Source organism: Charadrius vociferus, unplaced genomic scaffold (genome assembly GCF_000708025.1).
Source record: "Charadrius vociferus isolate BGI_N301 unplaced genomic scaffold, ASM70802v2 scaffold806, whole genome shotgun sequence".
NCBI lineage: Eukaryota > Metazoa > Chordata > Aves > Charadriiformes > Charadriidae > Charadrius > Charadrius vociferus.
In genome coordinates, this window is record NW_009649038.1 from 1872764 (window position 1) to 1890563 (window position 17800).

A 17800-nucleotide genomic window follows, 5' to 3' on the forward strand; every position below is an offset into this window, starting at 1 on the left:
TAGGGAAAGGTAGTCAAATAACTTGTTAGGCAACTGAATCCCTGTATAACACCAATGAGCATAATGGTTTACCTCAGAATCCATAGGAGGGTATTTTCTACCTTTGCTCTTTCCAAGACACTTTGTTTTTCCTTCTTCCAGGAGCTGACACCAGAAACCTTTATGTGAATCGAACCTGAAACAAGTATTTTGCAGTGTAAAGGCTGTGAGATAGTACAAGGAGGATGCATCTCCCAAGTTTAGACTGAAGACTCAGAAGAGTAAACCTAAGGTTATCAGTCTTAAGGGCAACCAAATCAGAATTTGGACTTGTGTGTATATGTATTTATGACGTACAGAGTGGATGTTACATTCCTGACTGATACCATTGAATCTGTCTTGCAGCTAATGTCAAAAATGAAGAGAAACTAATTATTTTTCCTTTCTGTTTGTGCATGTCAGCTTTCCACATTCCACTTATGGAAATAAAATTCATTTCAATTCATCCAAAGTTCATATGCAGTTCTCACAAAGCAATATTTACTTTGTCTGTTTGTCAGAGGCCTACTTCTGTAACAGTCAAGCTCCACGTTGAGTGGCTCAGTGGATGATTCACAGAAAATCGAACCTTGAATTGTGTTCTTTGCAGACATTGAAGAATACATCCTACCGACAGCTTGAAGGAGCAGTATGAAAGGCTTTATTTTGCAGTGACCTTACAGACTAAGTGGTATTTTAGGAATGCAGAAACATGTGAAAATGATGATTAAATTAACTCACGTCAGGGCTTCAGAGTAATTATAATGAGGAGAGACTCCCAGAAATTTCTGTACTTCATCCATTACGGTAGAAGGGTCAGTTCTCAGCTGCTGTCCATCAATAATTAGCAACTACAACAAACAAAATAAATGAAAGTTTAGTTTAAAATTCATTATTTCAAGCTTCAAACTGAAAACTCCGCCTCTGTCAAACTCTTTCATTACAAGGAGAGTACTGCCCCAGAAAATGATAATTGGTCCGGTTTCAATTGTCATCATCATTAATGACCTGGGAGCAGGGTAAATGGCATGCTAGTTAAATTTGAAATGATATTAAATTGGAAGCTGTTGTGACAACAGAGAAATAGCAGTTAAGGATATAGAAAGGTAAGAAATACTGGCAGGAAATTGAATGAGATTTGTCTGGCAAAGAAAAAGTTATTCATGTCTAGAGAAATAACCTATAATTCTCATAGACACAAACATATACCTACATACATTACAATAATGTTGAAAAGCTTGTCACTGGAAATGACCAGAAAGACAGAAACCAGTAGGTAGATGTTAGGTGAAATGCATTACTTCTAAACCCATACAACAATACATAATTGTATGAAAAAACCCTTCTCTGAGAATACAAATAAAGGCAGATGTTACGAGGACCTCAAAGAAGGGATGCAGATAGATACAGAATGTGCAACACATCTCTAAGAAAGACAGGTACTGGTAAGTAATCTCTTTTTCTTCTTTTCAAGTGCTTGACCATATACAAACTCACTGTAGGCTACTTCATTCAGACAGGGCCACCCTTTTACCTGGAGGTGAATCTTCAGGTAAATGGACTCTACCTGAGAATTTTATCAAATGTGGTATCATGCCCAAATGACCCACTGACGGTGCAGCAAGTTTGGGTCTTTTTGACTGTTGGTAGAGAAGCAAGGTTCCAAACGGATTAGTCATGCATTCATTTCCTGTCATGGAAACACCTCTACTTTTTCCATCGTGCTTAGAGATGCAAAGGAGAGGGGAAATAGATTTGCAGATGGTTCAACAATCTCATTCTGCAAGCAGTGCTGAAACTTGTTTTTACATTTCCATGCAAGCAAAGAAACTAAAATCTATGAATTGCTTCCAGGATTGGACAAAACTTAAGGTTTGCCAGACCATGAGGTTTCAGAGCATAACCAAAAGGGAGAAAATGTCTTTTCTTTTGAAAGATCGGTCTTTGAAATTACCTATATGTAGCATGCAGATTTAGAGATGTGGATTAGTGGAAGTATCAGGCTGTTCAGAAAGCAGCAGCTCATTCCAGGAGTCTTTGCAATCAGATGCACGACTGCCTGAGTCCAAAAATGAACTCACTGTTTTCCTAAAACATAAGCTTTGAAAATAGGCCTTAAGCGCTTCATAGCACCGAGGTCAAAAAACGTCCCAAATGAGGGATATTTCCACGTGGAAGAAAAGGAGTGAGACTTTTTTTCCTTCGCTATTTAAAACACATGTAGAGCGAAATATCTGTGCCATTGCCACTTCTGCCACCCCAAAAAAGACCGTCAAGAAAACGTTTTACCAGTGGTAATTCATTCCAATTCCTGACATTCCCAGGGAGCAGGTAACAAAAAATGCTGTCTCTCAACCTTCAAGGAGGTTGTAAGGCACTGAGGCAAAATTTTTCCTTACTTGTATCGATTCACATCCTGATCTCAAGAAGATGTAATTTCATGAAACTCCTCAAAATCTAAGGCATTTCATGTATTTTGGCTCATGAGGACGTCCACCATGCTAGGTTCTCTTTTCTTCTTAATGACTGCATTGAAGCAATGAGTTGTACGTGGGAAATTAATTTCACAGACATGAGCTTCTAAAGATCTGTCATGGTGGACAGACAAAAGAGGACTTTTTGTATGACTTAAAAGATAATAAATTAAATAAATCAAAATTCTAAACATCTGAACCCCAAATTTGAAAAGTACTCTGAGATTTACAAATTCTTACCATGTAAGACAAGTGTGCTGTTACCACTTTTCTAATGTAAAGGGGAACCTTACCGATTCCTGTTGCTACTCCTACCACTGACTTCATAATGGACATTAAGACTTAAATTCAGTCACACAGGTAGAGACTCACAAATTTATACAGCTTTAAAAATTATAGATAGCCTCAGCTAATTTGGGCGAGAGCTCTTTTGGTGAAGGAAGGCTCTCTTTTTTTTTATCGGGCCGTACACTTTTAAGCTGAGCTGATTTTAGGTCTGCCTTGTGTAACTGTGTTATGCTTCAGCAGCTCTTTGAACTTGCTAACTAGTTTGGATATGGCCTACTGTGTATCGTTGCCTTTGCAATGCAAGTTAATCCCTAGTACTTTTATAGAGAAAACAGAAGGCTACCGGGGCTGGTTCTCTGCTGTCACTGTGGGATGTAAAACCTGGCAAAAATCTGTATGGCAATGCATATTGTGCAATATTCATGAGTTACTTTTGGAGAAAAGCTAATGAAAACATAATGTAGCGGATTTCATACTAGTATCATGGTACTACAGTATTGTGTATCTCATGAAGTCTGCAAGGTTGGCCGAAAAGAGAGTGTGTGGAGAATAACACCAACTAGATGCATCAGAGCTTCCTTGGCACACTCTGGGAAAACAGAAGGTGCAGATTCCAGCCAACTTGTCTCAGCTAAGCGAGTCCTAGATAAACAGAAGGTTCAGATTGCAGCCAACATCCCTCAACTAAAGTAATCTTTAAATGTTGGGTGGGGAGTACTGCCAGACACACTGCTAATGTCAGAAAAATCTATTCCAGAAATATATCTACCAAGGAGATACTGATCATGTGATAATGTCTGCCTGGTTTTGAGTATCACATGATTTTCAGGGCTTAGGATGTGCATCTTTCGAGGCTTGATCTTACACAGGGCCAGACGGAGGCTAATGATTTCTATGTTCTAAGCCAACAGAAGCTTGCCGGGAAATCCAATTTTCAGGTTGATGATGTGCCACCCATACTGAAACCTACAGGTCCATAAACACACCCCCTTTGAGACTCAAAGACACACAGAGAAACTGGTCTTAACACAAAGAATGCACTGAGGATTCGGGGTAAGTGGTAGATACCGAATGTAGATGATTAGGAACACCAACACGCCGAACTGTTTCAGTGCATGAATGAGTCCCAGTAGAGGCTCTGATATGTAGATTCGCTGTTACGGACAGTAACGTTTGGGGAATTTCCAAAAACAAAGTGTGCAAAAGAGACTCAAAGCTTTGACGGTTACAGAGAAGTCACGTTAGGCAAAACACGAATTCACCTAAAAAACTGGTGATGCCTGAGATGGCAAATGCTCCTGTAGACAAAGGCTTTTATCTGTATTGCTAACTAAAACAAATCAGAGACAGCTTTCTCGTCTGGAGGCCAAATGACATGGATCCATGTTGCTAAACTCTCTCACCTGCAAAACCTAACTGGTTGTGTTCACATTCCCCAATGGTAATGGTTCTTGAGATCTTCCTAACTATGCTCTGGAACTGTTTGGCAAGATACTTTTTGCTATGGGTCCAAACGTGCCAGAAGAGTGTAAAAAATCAAGCAGTATGGAGAGCAGTGGCCCAGCGAGTGAACTCTTGCACAAGTACAGGTTTATTTACTACTACAATCTCAGCCTAAGGAGGTTGACACAGTGGGAGACTACTGCATGAAAGGACCAAGAAGCGGGTGAAGACACTGATGCATTTAAATATTAAGGTGTTACAAAACCACTGGATCACATCCATTTCCACGTGATAATCCCCATTTCAGATGGAAAAGATAATTTTTACACCTCAGAGTGTTCAGACACCAAAACTCTTCTAAACCCATGCAGGGAGGGCTATACCCCAGCTGACATCCCTCGATGCTTGTTGATACTTGCTACCACTGAGAGCAGACAGAAACATTATCGAGCAGCTTCCCTTTGTTTTCCTTCAATTTTTCTTTTGGGAACCCCAACGAACCATCCAGTATTAAAGAAACCACAAAGCACTGCCTGCCTGGTTCTCTTTTCCTCAACATTACTGACAAAGAGCCAGACACGGAGTGATAAAATCACGAGCAAATGAAAACCATCTGTAAGGTAAAGGCAGTTCAGCGTACAAGAGGGTTCAAGGAGCAGCAGTGATGTTTCTTGAGCTTCCAGATTATTGTTCTGATTTGTTTTGCAGAAGAAGCTCCCAAACTGTAAGTTTTTAAGATGTGACAACCTTAGCAACATCACCCAACTACTTAGAACACGGCTATGAAGGATCACAATCAACGTCTTAAAACATGCTCTAGTATATCAAGGATATCCTTGAGGATCAGTATTCAGTAGGCAAAACTTTTACAAAGGTAATCTTTCAGAATATTATATATATAAGATTAGGATGTCAAGTTACAGTCTTATTCACCTGATAAGGTGGGAAGTAAGTTAGCCATCTTTCAATATGGGTAGCATACCATCCAGGTGCCAAGCATCTCTTTTGGAGAGCTCTAAGCTCAGACGGGGCTCGAGGTCCAGCTGTGATCACCTGATAGAAGCTGAATTTTAGTGCTGCAGGATCTTCATGTGATCGCTGATGCTGCAAAAGAAGTTACATTGCTGGAACTTTATGGACCACAAAATTGAGAAAATTAGACAAAACTGGTCAGTTTTACTGACCTGGCCATGAGTGATTATTTACACTGAAACTTACTCAAAGTTAAGAAGTCCTCATCTGTATTAATTAATTTAAAATGTTGGGATAAACGTTGTTTGTATCAATGAATATTGTTTGTATCAAAAGAAATCAGAAACTAGACTGATAATAGCAGTAACAAACCAGAATGTATAAATGTTTATTTTCAATAAACTGAGTGGCAGGTTTTGTACAAATGAATCGGGCACAATAAACACACATACTTAAGGAGGTCCGCTTCTAGTGGTTTCATATTTTCTTTTACTAGCTTACACAAGGTAAATACTCAGAAAAGCAAATTTGAACACAAGTACTTATAAGGATCATTGGATAATTCAGGTCAGAAGGGATCTCAGTAGGTTTCTAGTCAAGCCTCCTGTCCAAAACAGGGTGAACTATGGGATCAGAATAAGGGCTGTGATTACTTCTCACCAAAAAATAACATAAAATATGTCATAGAAGTTCTAAGAACTTTTTTCTCTTTGGAATTTTACACTTTTTTTTTTTTTTAAATATCTTTATTTTGCCAAATTACTGTTCAACTCTGCAGACCAGAAGAACAAAAAATTCTTTATCTATCTTGTATTTTGAGCATGAACGGATAACTGTGTCTATAAACTAATTTTTGTATGTGCTGATTATATAAATTAATTGAGTAAGTAAGCATTTTTACGTGCTTATATTACAGGCAGACTTTTGAAAAGGTGGTTTCTGGTATTTAAACCCTTGAAAGATCTTCAGGTTTACACTGACAGATACCTCAGGCCCATGGGTGATCATATATGGTGCACTGGCTGACGAACAAAGGCTTGTAATATCCAAACCCTTTATATACATAGATACTGAATGGACATACAGAGAGGATTCAAGGTGGAAACCTTGATTTGTGCCTGCCCATGTTCTTCAAAGTACATACCTGATACCAGGAATACGCCCGATCGGATGGGTCAATGAGGATAGTGATGATCTTGGCCTTGGGGATGAGGGAAGCAGCTCGCTTAGGAGCTTCCTCAGAATGGAAATAGTTGGCACTTTTCTCAAAGAGGAAGTCGGTTGTGACATTAGAAGGAGTGGGGAAAAAATCCATGTACCTAGGAAAGCAACATCATTCTCAGAATTACTTAAAAGTCACGCAAAGGTTGACAAATGTGTTAAGTGTATTTTATTCTAGAATAATCTATTAAAATAATAGCCTAATGGCCAAATAAAAGCAAACAGAAGTTTACATTATAGTCTGATCGTATTTTACTTGGTACTAGATTTCTTCTTCTCACTACATACAACTACACATTGCAGCTATTTTTTGGTAACTGGACGAAAATGTTACAATATTCATGTACCTTCTTAAAATTAGTGAATTCTCACTTTTCAGTCAAATGAAACTCCTACCAAAGTCAAGAGTAGAAAATGAGTTTTCCATATTTGGCCTTTTGCTGACATCAATTACAGTGCAATACCGTAACAAAAGGATGTTCAGTATCAGAATTGCCTTTACTCAAAAAGGAAAAGAGCTCATTTCTGTGGGGAAGATGCAATGAAAAAAATCCCCCACAGCTTCCTCAGGTAAAAGGTTTTTAAGCAGTGACAGCATCTTTCACTTATTGTTCTACAAGTCACATTTTTGTGGGAACATAGGTTCCTTTCCTTCTAGTTTTCTTTGTGAACTTCCCTCATCTATTATGAAGTTGCAGTTAACTTCCAGCAATCTCCTATGTCACATACAGACTTCTTTGTCCGTGGCCCTCACACCACATCTCATTATTGTTGGGGAACAGAATAGATGGGGAATGTTGGTCGTCTTGATTTTTCAGTAAAACTCTGTATTGATAAAATAAATGCCATTTAAAACAATCTCTTCTGAAGATCATATTTAAGGACTGACATTTCTTCCAGTGCTTAGACTTTGTTCTATTCATAGAAGTGAGCTACTTCTAATACAAACGATGTGCTCTTGTTGGCTTTGAAAATGTGGCTATTGCAGTCAAGGCCAGAAGATTTGGTAGGATGGAACTGTCTGGTGCACATGCAGTTTTCTTTAGGACACAGATCTCACAAGATGATGATTAGCACACAGGCACTGATTACAAGGTACTTAGAGAAAAGGAAGGAATCTACAGCGGTTTAAAGAAACTGAACGCTCTGACACCCGACTCTGAGAAGTCAATTCTAATGAGTGACTTTTACGTATACGTAAGCAAACATTGTCAAGTTATTGTTTTGTGCTTCTTTGGTGCATAAATGGATACCTGCAAGAGAAGCGGGCTGGCCTTCAGATGACAATTTTTTATGTATTAGATGAAGAATAATAGATGTGGATTCATTCAAGGTCTTAAAGAGTAGCAGCTGGTAGATTACCTTGTGTCAGAGAGACCTAAATGATGTCATGTGAAGGGCTGATGGATGGGCAGGTTGCTGCATAATATGCTCAAAGCTGCATTCAAAAATTCTGCTACACAGCTGCATTCAAAATTCTGCTACAAAGCTGCATAGCTATTGCTAGTCTCACGTGTGGACTGTATGTAAAAAAAGCTGAAATAAGAGGACAACCAAACAGAACCGGATGAAAGGCTGTCACTGCCCTGCTAGTCTATTGTTTATATCTGCCTAATGCTAATGCACATATCTCAGAATGATACTGTTTCACTGACCAATGGACTCTATTTCCCCAAAATACTGGGGCTAATTTGACGAAAATGATGAAGGTATCCTAATTTCTGCTCACAAACGAAATTATAAGAAACCAATGACTCAACCTGACTGTGTGACCTCGGAATGTTTTCCCAGAACATCAACAGCAAAGAAAAGGGCCAGCTTTGAAAGAGGCAATAGGCACTACAGGCACATCTGCTCTAGATCATGGATGGTGTCATTATGCTGTTGTACGGAAGTCCTGGTAGTAGACTGAGTAAATACAAGACAATGGCGACTACAACCTTACAAGGAAACGTTTAACATTAAATATGGCACTACACTGAAGTTTGGAAAAAAAAGTTAATCCACTCTTCAGGTAACATGGCAAATCTGGAAAAAGTAGAAGTTGATACAGTATCAGTGAAAAATGGTAAAGACCAGGTGGGGTGTCAAAAAGTTACAAAGTTTAGGCTCAGCATTTCTGCTGAAGACAGACTGCAGAACTCTTGCTTAGTACCTCATCCATGAGACAATTATTAAACTCGACAAGGGCAAAGCTGAGAAGGCTTTAGAGAAACTTGTCTAAGAAATCTGTAACAGTGCTCACATAAAGAAATGCATGACTGGTCTATTTAGACTTCTCCATTTCAACAACAAAAAGATCAGTTCTTATCTTACTCTTCTGTCATCTTTACTGGGAGACTACAATATACATTTATATGTCTCTCAAGACGGCAGTATTGAGGTTCCCGAGGGCTGAAAGAACCCTTTCCCGCTTCTGCGGTTAGCCCTGGTCTAAACGTAAGCTGGGACAAAGATTATGTCAGAGTCAGCTCTGGGAGAAATCTGTATCTCCACAACCGTAAAAGAAATTGAACTGATTGTTACTTGTGAATACTCTTGCCTTGAAGGAATCCTAGCCAATCAATAAACTAATGAGGAAAGACCTTGTATCTAATTACCATTTGGTAAGCTCGTTACATGCCAGCATTAAAATACACTATGAGACTGAAATTTGTTTGGCAGACAGAATGCAAATCTAAGAGTTAAGCAACTACATCGATAGGGAGCTCTGAGTATCCGAGACTTAACTGCAAGAACCTGGCAGGGCCGTGTGGGGCACATAGTGCAGAGGTACAAAAACGGGAGAACCTGTCAAAAGGATGTACCTGTATACAGGTTGACCACTGGGAGCTTTATGCACCAGTGCTGCATTAAGTTGAAGGTAATTTGGCACAGGTCTAGTAGACGAATTGTCCCTGCATGTTAGGAAAGCAGATATGGTAGGAGGAATGACAGAAGCAGCAAAGTGGTCTTCTAGTAACAAGAAAACATTGATTTTGTGGAAGATCTGGCACACTGGCTGTCTCCATCAGGGTGGACCCGCTATATCTTGCTTGCATGTCATCTTCTCTGACTTCAACTCTCCACAGCAAGGAATCAGCTTCCTAATTTCCAGTCATCCAGCCAGCATCTCTCTATTGGTAACAACTGGCTGACTCACCACACTTTGTAATAAGAATCTGCTGTAACAATTATAACTCTGTAAAAGCTAAGTGACTGAAAAAGAAATTGGATCTGGCGTATCCGCACTAAGACCATGTAACAGTGCTCACCCTGTTAATTTTATGGATGAATACAAAGTCAAAGGCAAGAAAACTATTTCCCCTTAAACTGGGGGGGCAAAAAGAAACAAGACAAAATATGAATAATCTTTTACTGGTTCTCTCCAGCCACTACAGCATGCAACCACTTCTCATCTTGTAGTTCCTTATACTACAGCACCTTCTGAAAGTAAGAGAAATCAGGAATCTAGGTGCAGTTATGTCCAGCAATTCCCCGGTAGCCATAGTGAACACGGCAGCAGTGACACATTTTAGCACCACTTACAAACACTACAGAGACACTCATGTTCTCCTAATTACCTGATCTTTGAAAAACGTTTTCAGAGGCTTTCCTTGTCCCTCTTTCACCTGATTGCTATGTCTACATCCTATTTAAAGGAAAAAATGCCTCTCCCTGATACTACGTTTTTGTCTCTTAAGAAATACGATTTCTATTTCCGACAGGAACATAATTTTTGTCTCCACTTATTCAACCAACAACCATTACTGTCCCAACTTCAAAGGCACGTGTAATGAGAAAGACATATTTTGTTACTGTTTTGCATACGTTAATATATGTATATTTACAAGAAACCCTCACAGAAGTTACTGCATTTTTGATATTCTGCAGTAAGATTGTTATTCACTTGCATTTCTTTATCATTTCAAAAGGACACTGAAGGTTATTTTTTATCTCACTCTATATATAAGCAGTTACCATCACCAACAGTAATGTCATTTTTGTATTGTTCACAATATAGAAACTTTTATATTTATACTAATAACCCATCTTACCAATCAATCCCCCTGTGGTAGTTATTTCTATTAAAGAACTGTACCTCCTCAAAGGTTTTTGGGCTGGGGGAGTTACTAATGATGGAAGGATGCATGATCAGGAACAAATACAAGGCTGTGGTACCTGCAAATAGGATAAAAGTCCAAGATTAAAAAAAATACACACACACATATTTTGGGGGGGTCATACCCACAGATGGACTAAAGCAGCTTCATTTCATTTCATTTCAGTGAGGGGATGCTGATTTATGTCACCTAAGAATCTGTGCTTTCAAATTGAAGACATTTAAAGAATTGTAAATAGTTAACACAGAAACTGGAATGCCAATGCTGAAATCTGGTTTACACACTTTTAATGTGTTTTAAAAGTAATTATTGGTTTCTAGAAGACTGTCACAAAAGTAATTTAAAAATCTTGCACTTAGTAGCTATTGGGGACTGGTGAAGATGACAAGGAAGCACATATGCAATCTTCTGATTACAGAAAAAAAAAAAAGATCAACCATTAAGTTAATTTCTAAACTACCGCAACCTTGGAATTCAAACTGTCCATTAGGAACCTCTTGACTTGAAAGAAATGCCATGAAATAACAAGTTTCTATAAACCAGACACTTGCTGGACAGACAAGAACTTGCAGTTAAGAATCTACACCACTTCAAAAATGGCTGGCTGTTTCTCCTTCCACTTGGACAAGATCTTGTCTAAATTGTTGATCTCTTTATCAAAGCATTATTCATTTTGACATAAAGCCAAAAAAAATCCAACACACCCCCAAACCCTGCATTTTCAATATGCGTACTGTCCATTCTTGTAACTTACGTTAATAAACTATAGCTGGATGAGATCTGAAAATAAAAAAATGCTATTAGATTATCAAGATCTCTATGCAGCAGTCTGAGTAAAAGGTGATTAATCAATATAATTATTTGAACTTACACATAGCCTATCTTGTGGAAACACAATAATATCTCACCAGTTTTCTGGGGTCCGACAACCAAGAATTTTGGTAATCGATCACAGGTTTTTTCTTTGGACCAGATATCTCTGTGCCGTTTGTCATCACAGGGATTCTAAAATGGAGAAGAACTACTAAGAATTTCATTGGTAATCACACCTGATAAGGTTCTCAAATTATCTTTATATAAATTACCAATTTTTCACCAACGTACAAATATTCTTATCAGAAAATATTATTTTCCCCTGAAAACAGAAAACCATTTTATGTATTAAGGAACTATTTTACTGATTCAGAAAGGTATTTGCAATGTAACCAGGCCAGAAACTGTATCTCAAGTGTTGTTTTTTGTTTGTTTTTTTTTGTTTGGTTGGTTTTTTTATGAGTCTAATATGATGATGACATGTGGTTTCCATTCTACATATATATATATATAGTTGCCCCAGCTGTCCAACAGACTTTGGGACAAGATCATTTCTCCTAAGAAATGTCAGTATGTTCAGCGAAATTGCGCCAAAGGCAAATCTGATCCCACATACTTGAGATGTCGAAATAATTCAAAATCAATTGATGAATTACGTAGAAGTTAGGAAGATTTGAAATTGCTATTCAGTTATCTAATTACTGACTTTTTCTTTTACATTACTGTAACAGCTCCCACACTATACATGCTGTAGTTTTTAAACTAAAATAGTAAATTAATTATAATTTAAGGATTTCCATTCACAAATACATATTCTGATCCTCCAGTTCAAATCAGTACATAATATTGAATCCTATTTATTCATGTGCTGCTTTACAACTGAAGAAGTTTAAATTTGTTTCAGAAACGTTAATTGCAAACAGTTTTTGAGACTCTTTGTCAGTACTGCACTGAGATGACGGGAATTACCACTCTTCTAGGCTTAAAAAAATATAACTGTTTTTGGATTCATGTGCATTATAAACAAGAAACACCACATTCAGTATATGTTAGCCACTGTTACTTAGTGTTTCTTTTCTAAGTAATTCTAACTTTTCAAGTCATTTGGCTACAGGCTATTTTCCATTTTTAAAATTCATTCTCTCTTAACATTATGCAAAATTCTTGACAATAACAGCATGAATTTCAAGACGTATATTTAAGTCCAAATTCACAATTTCATACTCAGATTCTAAGTTGGCAATTCAATATCCGATGCTAGAAAACACTGGAGTAAGCAAGCTTAAATACATTTTTGTTTGATTTAGTAAAGCTTGCTCCTTAGAATATTTCTACCAAGTCACCTCAAAAGGATGATATTTGGGACATATACTGTCACTGTAAGGACACACGTACCTACAGCACTCAGACATTCCACTGAATTGGCTGAATGTCACCAGCGTGTGCACATGACAGTGTTCACCGCTTAGTGTGGGAGTTTCTCTGAAAGGACTGTGCTCTTAGCGCTGGCTGATGGGCTGAAGACGTGTCAAATGCAAGGTCAGTGCAGGCTTCAGGCTTAGCAGGTCTTCACGTTCCTAATATTTTCAATTTGCTCACTTACGAGAGTGGGATAATCAAGCAGCAGAGTTGATAACATCAACGTATGAAGTGCTGGTAAACTTCTTGCTTGGGCAGTTCTCAGCCGTTTGTAAATAACCTTCCAATCTATCTAATCTATTTCTACTTGGCTAGTCAGTTTTAGCATTAAGGTAGCCATGGTCTTAATGTTCTTTTCTCTTTTTGGATGCCCTCTTCTCCTCACACACTTGGAGAAAAGTTCATTTGTTTAATGGCCAATTGCTAAAACGTGCATAGACATCTTTCTGTCAAATGCTTCGTTTCTTTTAGTTCAAAAGGAGAAGAGAAATAACACAACAGACCTTTCCTGGACTTCCCACATTTCTAAAAGCAAGTAAAGTCACAAATAAAATGAATTAAAGATAATTTGAATTACACATCTTAACACATATTATTTTCACAACCTTTCTATGGAGATTTAAGCAACAGGGAAAACAATCGTGTATGCTGAAGCTTCACTAAGCTGTTTTATGGAACCAACTAGTCAACCAATGAATATTACTGCTTTTCTCTACAGGAAACTGAAACAAAGAACTTCACAAAATACACCATCGAGGCGATTTTTTTCTGATCTCTTCATCATCAAGCCTGCCTACCTGCCAGAGAGGGTCCTTTTGCTCAGGGAATAGTTCAAAATACTTGTGAGCCAGCTGAACCGGAGGAAGAGTCTGCAGTTTCAGGTTTGTCCAGGTATGAACAAAGTTGGCCAGATTCACAAAGGTGTATAACCCCAGGCGGTCGTTTCCATAATTAGACAAATGTGTCATGAAGATGCTAATCTTTAGAAAACAAAATAAAGAAAGCAGACATTGACTTTTTGTGTCACTAGATGGCAGTGTAACCACAGATAATACAAATTTAATTTGCATTTTGTTCTTACTTAGGGCTGCAAGACTTTGATCACATTCAGGTAGATCTTCCTATCCTTGCTCTTCGTTCCATTACATCCTTCTCAAGTCAACTCAATGCAATCAATGAAGAAAATTGTGGAAAAGGTACTACGAGCTCTGTGTGAACTAGGATATGCAATCTTACCCTGGGGTTGTACAATATTTACATAATCTTTATGAAAGTTTACTTAATGAATAATACAATAAAAACAACACCCACAGTTTTACTTCAAGTGGAATACAAACGCAACATTAAAACCATAAACTCTGTTTTTGTGGAAGAGTAAAGAAGTCGGAGACCAAGAGGGTAGTTGACCTCTATTCCTGTGATTTAAATGCTGTTGCTCCACCTCCAAGTTTTAAAGCAGAAGTAGCTCATCTCTTCTACAAAGCTATTCTGTAAGCACTGGGCAGACAGTCAAATCACATGCAGACACAAACAAAAAATCTGAAACCTGATTGAGTACTTTCAAATAATTGCGCACAAAATACTCCCAAATAATAATAATAAAAAGCTCAATATCCCATCAGTTGTAAGGCTGCTTGTATATTGCTCTTCCAACACCTTACTCTGGAATTGCTACTCAGATAAATCCTCCCCGCCGCATCCCTTGGTCCAACTGCACTGTCACCCTCCCAAAGGAAGCAATGCTTGCCGTGAAGGTTTCTCCCAGGAAAGGGCATGTTTGGATGCACAGAAACAGTGATACACAGACGGCAAGGACGGTCTCCCAGGGACTGAGGACGGGCTGAGGACTGAAATCCCCTTTTTGCAAAATGATCCATTTGTGAAGTAATTTGTCACCGATGAAACAGTCTGTTCTTACCCTAAAATCTGCAAACCCTTGCCTCTCTAAGCAGTGGGGTTTTTTTTGAAGTGTTTTTTAAAATAGGAGAACTCTCCCAAGATAAACTCTCCAGACTAATTTCCATTAAAAAATTAGAAACATGACTTTTTATAAATAAATCTGGTAATGCCATGAACGGGCAGTTTCTATTTAAAGTAAAACTTGATGTAAGCCACTTTAAAAAGAAAAAGGCTTATCATGACCATAATTCTGAAGCTAGTTCAGGAACTGAAATTAATCTTTTGCACAGGAATACCAGCCTTCAGTTTAAAAAAGGAAGAAGAAAAGAATGAAAAAAATCGAACCCACAGCTTTATTCTTTTGTTTCAGAGTATTTAAAACACTGCCTTCCTTTGATAGAAAACGTTCAAAGCTACTGAATTGCTATTTTTGACCACCTAACTGTAACACTACGGAGTACCTGCAGTGCAAAGAAAATGTGTTTTATCAATAGTGTCATTTGGTGACACTCTTGCCTTATAAAGTAAGCTGAGGGCTTCAGTTTGTCTGACTCAAGAAAAATCAGAAGATATACACCGCTAAATCATAAGGATACAATCTTTCTTTTCAGATAGGACTGAGATTGATAAAAAAACCAACAACCAACCCTCCCCCTTTACCCAACAAATAATAAGCATTTTGCCAAATGTATATAACCTTTTCAAGTTTCCTCTTTTATTTCCATTCTCAGAGCAGGAATAGACCAGACATAGGACTATGTTGTTCTCAACAAAGATACAATCAGAGGGTTTCCATAAAAAAGGTTAACTTGTTTTCTTGACAGCCTCTTTCTTTCCTACACGTGGGCTGACCTCTGACATTTATAATGTCAGTTCACCTCCTGGCAACTCCTCACCTGCCACCAACTGGAAGAAAAAGCAAGAGAACTTGAAAAGATTGCTAGTTGGGGGAAAATATGTATTATTTTTTCCCTGAAGGGAATATCACTGTAATTTTAAGAATGTCAGAGTGGAGGCTGAAAAATTGATCGGACGTATAATCATAAATAATTTCCAGCATATGAAACTGTGTCAACAAAGGGGGAAAATATATCAGAGACCTTATTTCCTATTTTACAGTTATTTTTTAATGTCAAATACTTTACGGTTAATTATTTCCAACAAAAAGAAAGATAATCAATGCTGGTTTAAAACATAAATGACTAAATTTTGTAAAGAAGTCCATGCTTAGTGTAACCAAATACATGATCTGATATACAACCTTACATTATAGAAAAGGTCTCCTTTACTTCTATATGGCATCAAAAATATTACAGATCAGCTGAGACTATCTTCCATGAAAATCAGAACAAAGGTTTTTCCCCTCCTGTTGATACTGCACAAATTCCTAGTCAAATCGCTACCACTGCTGGGTAAAATTAGCAAACTATAATCCTCTGCTTCATAGAATAATGAAATATTGCTGATCCAGGGCCTAACCCACCTCATTTGACCTGAGTACTTGCTCTTCCTTTCGGCTCCAAACGTCTTTACAGGCTAAGCTAACAGCCTGTGTAACTAACAGCAGCGTGATGCCGCAACAGCCACGTTCCCATTGCTCCGAGAAGGCTCTTGGAGCACTCTGCACCCCAGGGATCCCTAGGAGAGGTGCCTTACAGTACGTGATGCCAACCCACCAGCCACGCTCTCCTACTCTGGGGCGCTCCTGCGAGTTCGTCGACCACAGCTATGCAGCCACAGCACTGGGAGAGATGTATACGCTGATCCTCCGGTTTCCCTGGCTGCAAGGAGCAAATGATATCCACGTGCCATTTTGAGGGATTTCACCTTGGGGCTGGCCCAGCTGCAGGGGATGGGGTGCTACGCACTTCCCTGCTTTCCCACCAAGCTGCGCAGAAGGACGGCCACTGGTATCATTACCCTTCCATTTGCAGGTGTGCAGTCTGACACCAAGACAAAACATAATTATTACTTTTTGCCTTCCCCATTGCATTATGATGCTTGGCTTTGTTGTATCATATCACATTCTGTTTCATTCAAACAAGTTCTAACTAATGAGAATGATTACTCTTTCTCTGCTCGCTAATAGTTAGCGTGCCATGCTATTAAAGATTTATTCTCTTAAAACCACAGATGAGGAGATATAAAAAGAATCCTTTGTGGGCATCTCAGAAGACTAGATCTAGTAAATACCACTATTTATTCAATAATTTTGCACCTCTGGGAAATGCTGTAAAATGTAAGTAGAGCTTCATATATTTCTTTATTCCTTCTTCAAAAGGGAAGCAGCTGTGAATGGATTTATATTTACTCTAACAAGCATTTTAGCCTCTCTTTCAGTTACAAAGAGCTGATTTGATTTTATTATTCCCAGCCCTCTTCTAAAATAATTTCTTTCAGGGCATCTAAGCATTTTCTTTATCTCAGTGCAAGAAGGATCACCCTTTTTAGCTGTTCCTCATAAACAAACTATCATCTTGGTTGCACTTCAATGCACACTCTCCACAGGATTTAATATCTTTCACAAGGGGACTGAAAAGGAAAGCAGAAAAATTTTAAAATGATGGTTTGGGACTAAATCTGGCCTCTGGGCAGCAGCTCCTTTCTTGCTCCCACCCATCCTTGGATCAGAGTAGCAAAGGTGCTTTACTCTGCCTTCTCGCAGAGCCTTACAGGCAGCTCTATGACCTGCTCCTTTCAGCTTCTCCTCTGCGTTTCTGCCCTCCTCCTTCCCCAGAATGGAAGCGCAGAGGGCTATTTCTGTTTTGCTCTCCTTCCCAATCCCTCCTTTTATTTGGAATTCTGACTTCTACTGTAGAGATGTAGGGAAATGAGGTCAAGCACTCAGGAGAAACAGCTTTTTTCTTTTTGAATGCTTATTCTGTGCTGCGTATTTCCTTACTATATTTCCCAATTGGAGGCAATAGCTTCTAGGTCAACAAATTAGAGTTGATACCGAGATTGAGTTGCTGCTATTAAATCACACGTACCAGAAAAGATGAACCAGCATGATCTAATTTATGTATCAAGAACAGAGAAAACAATAGATGCTTGACTAACAATTTACACAAAATGAAAAAACCACAACAAGTTACCCAGCTTCTAGTGATGGATGTTATTTTAGCAGGCTGGGTATTTTTTAAAAAATTG

The 17800-nt window shown here is 38.4% G+C and overlaps 1 protein-coding gene across 1 annotated transcript in view; it reads right to left on the reverse strand.

Annotated features, from left to right (window-relative positions):
* The window catches only part of NDST3 (N-deacetylase/N-sulfotransferase (heparan glucosaminyl) 3), a 59974-nt gene that overhangs the window by 1303 nt on the left and 40871 nt on the right, over window positions 1–17800 (reverse strand). The window contains exons 6-12 of the mRNA XM_009887889.1: window positions 13549–13731; window positions 11428–11524; window positions 10454–10577; window positions 6340–6514; window positions 5157–5327; window positions 760–869; window positions 73–175 (exon numbers count right to left, since the gene is read on the reverse strand). Of these exons, the coding sequence (XP_009886191.1) occupies window positions 73–175; window positions 760–869; window positions 5157–5327; window positions 6340–6514; window positions 10454–10577; window positions 11428–11524; window positions 13549–13731 (963 nt within the window). The remainder of the gene's footprint in view (window positions 1–72; window positions 176–759; window positions 870–5156; window positions 5328–6339; window positions 6515–10453; window positions 10578–11427; window positions 11525–13548; window positions 13732–17800) is intronic.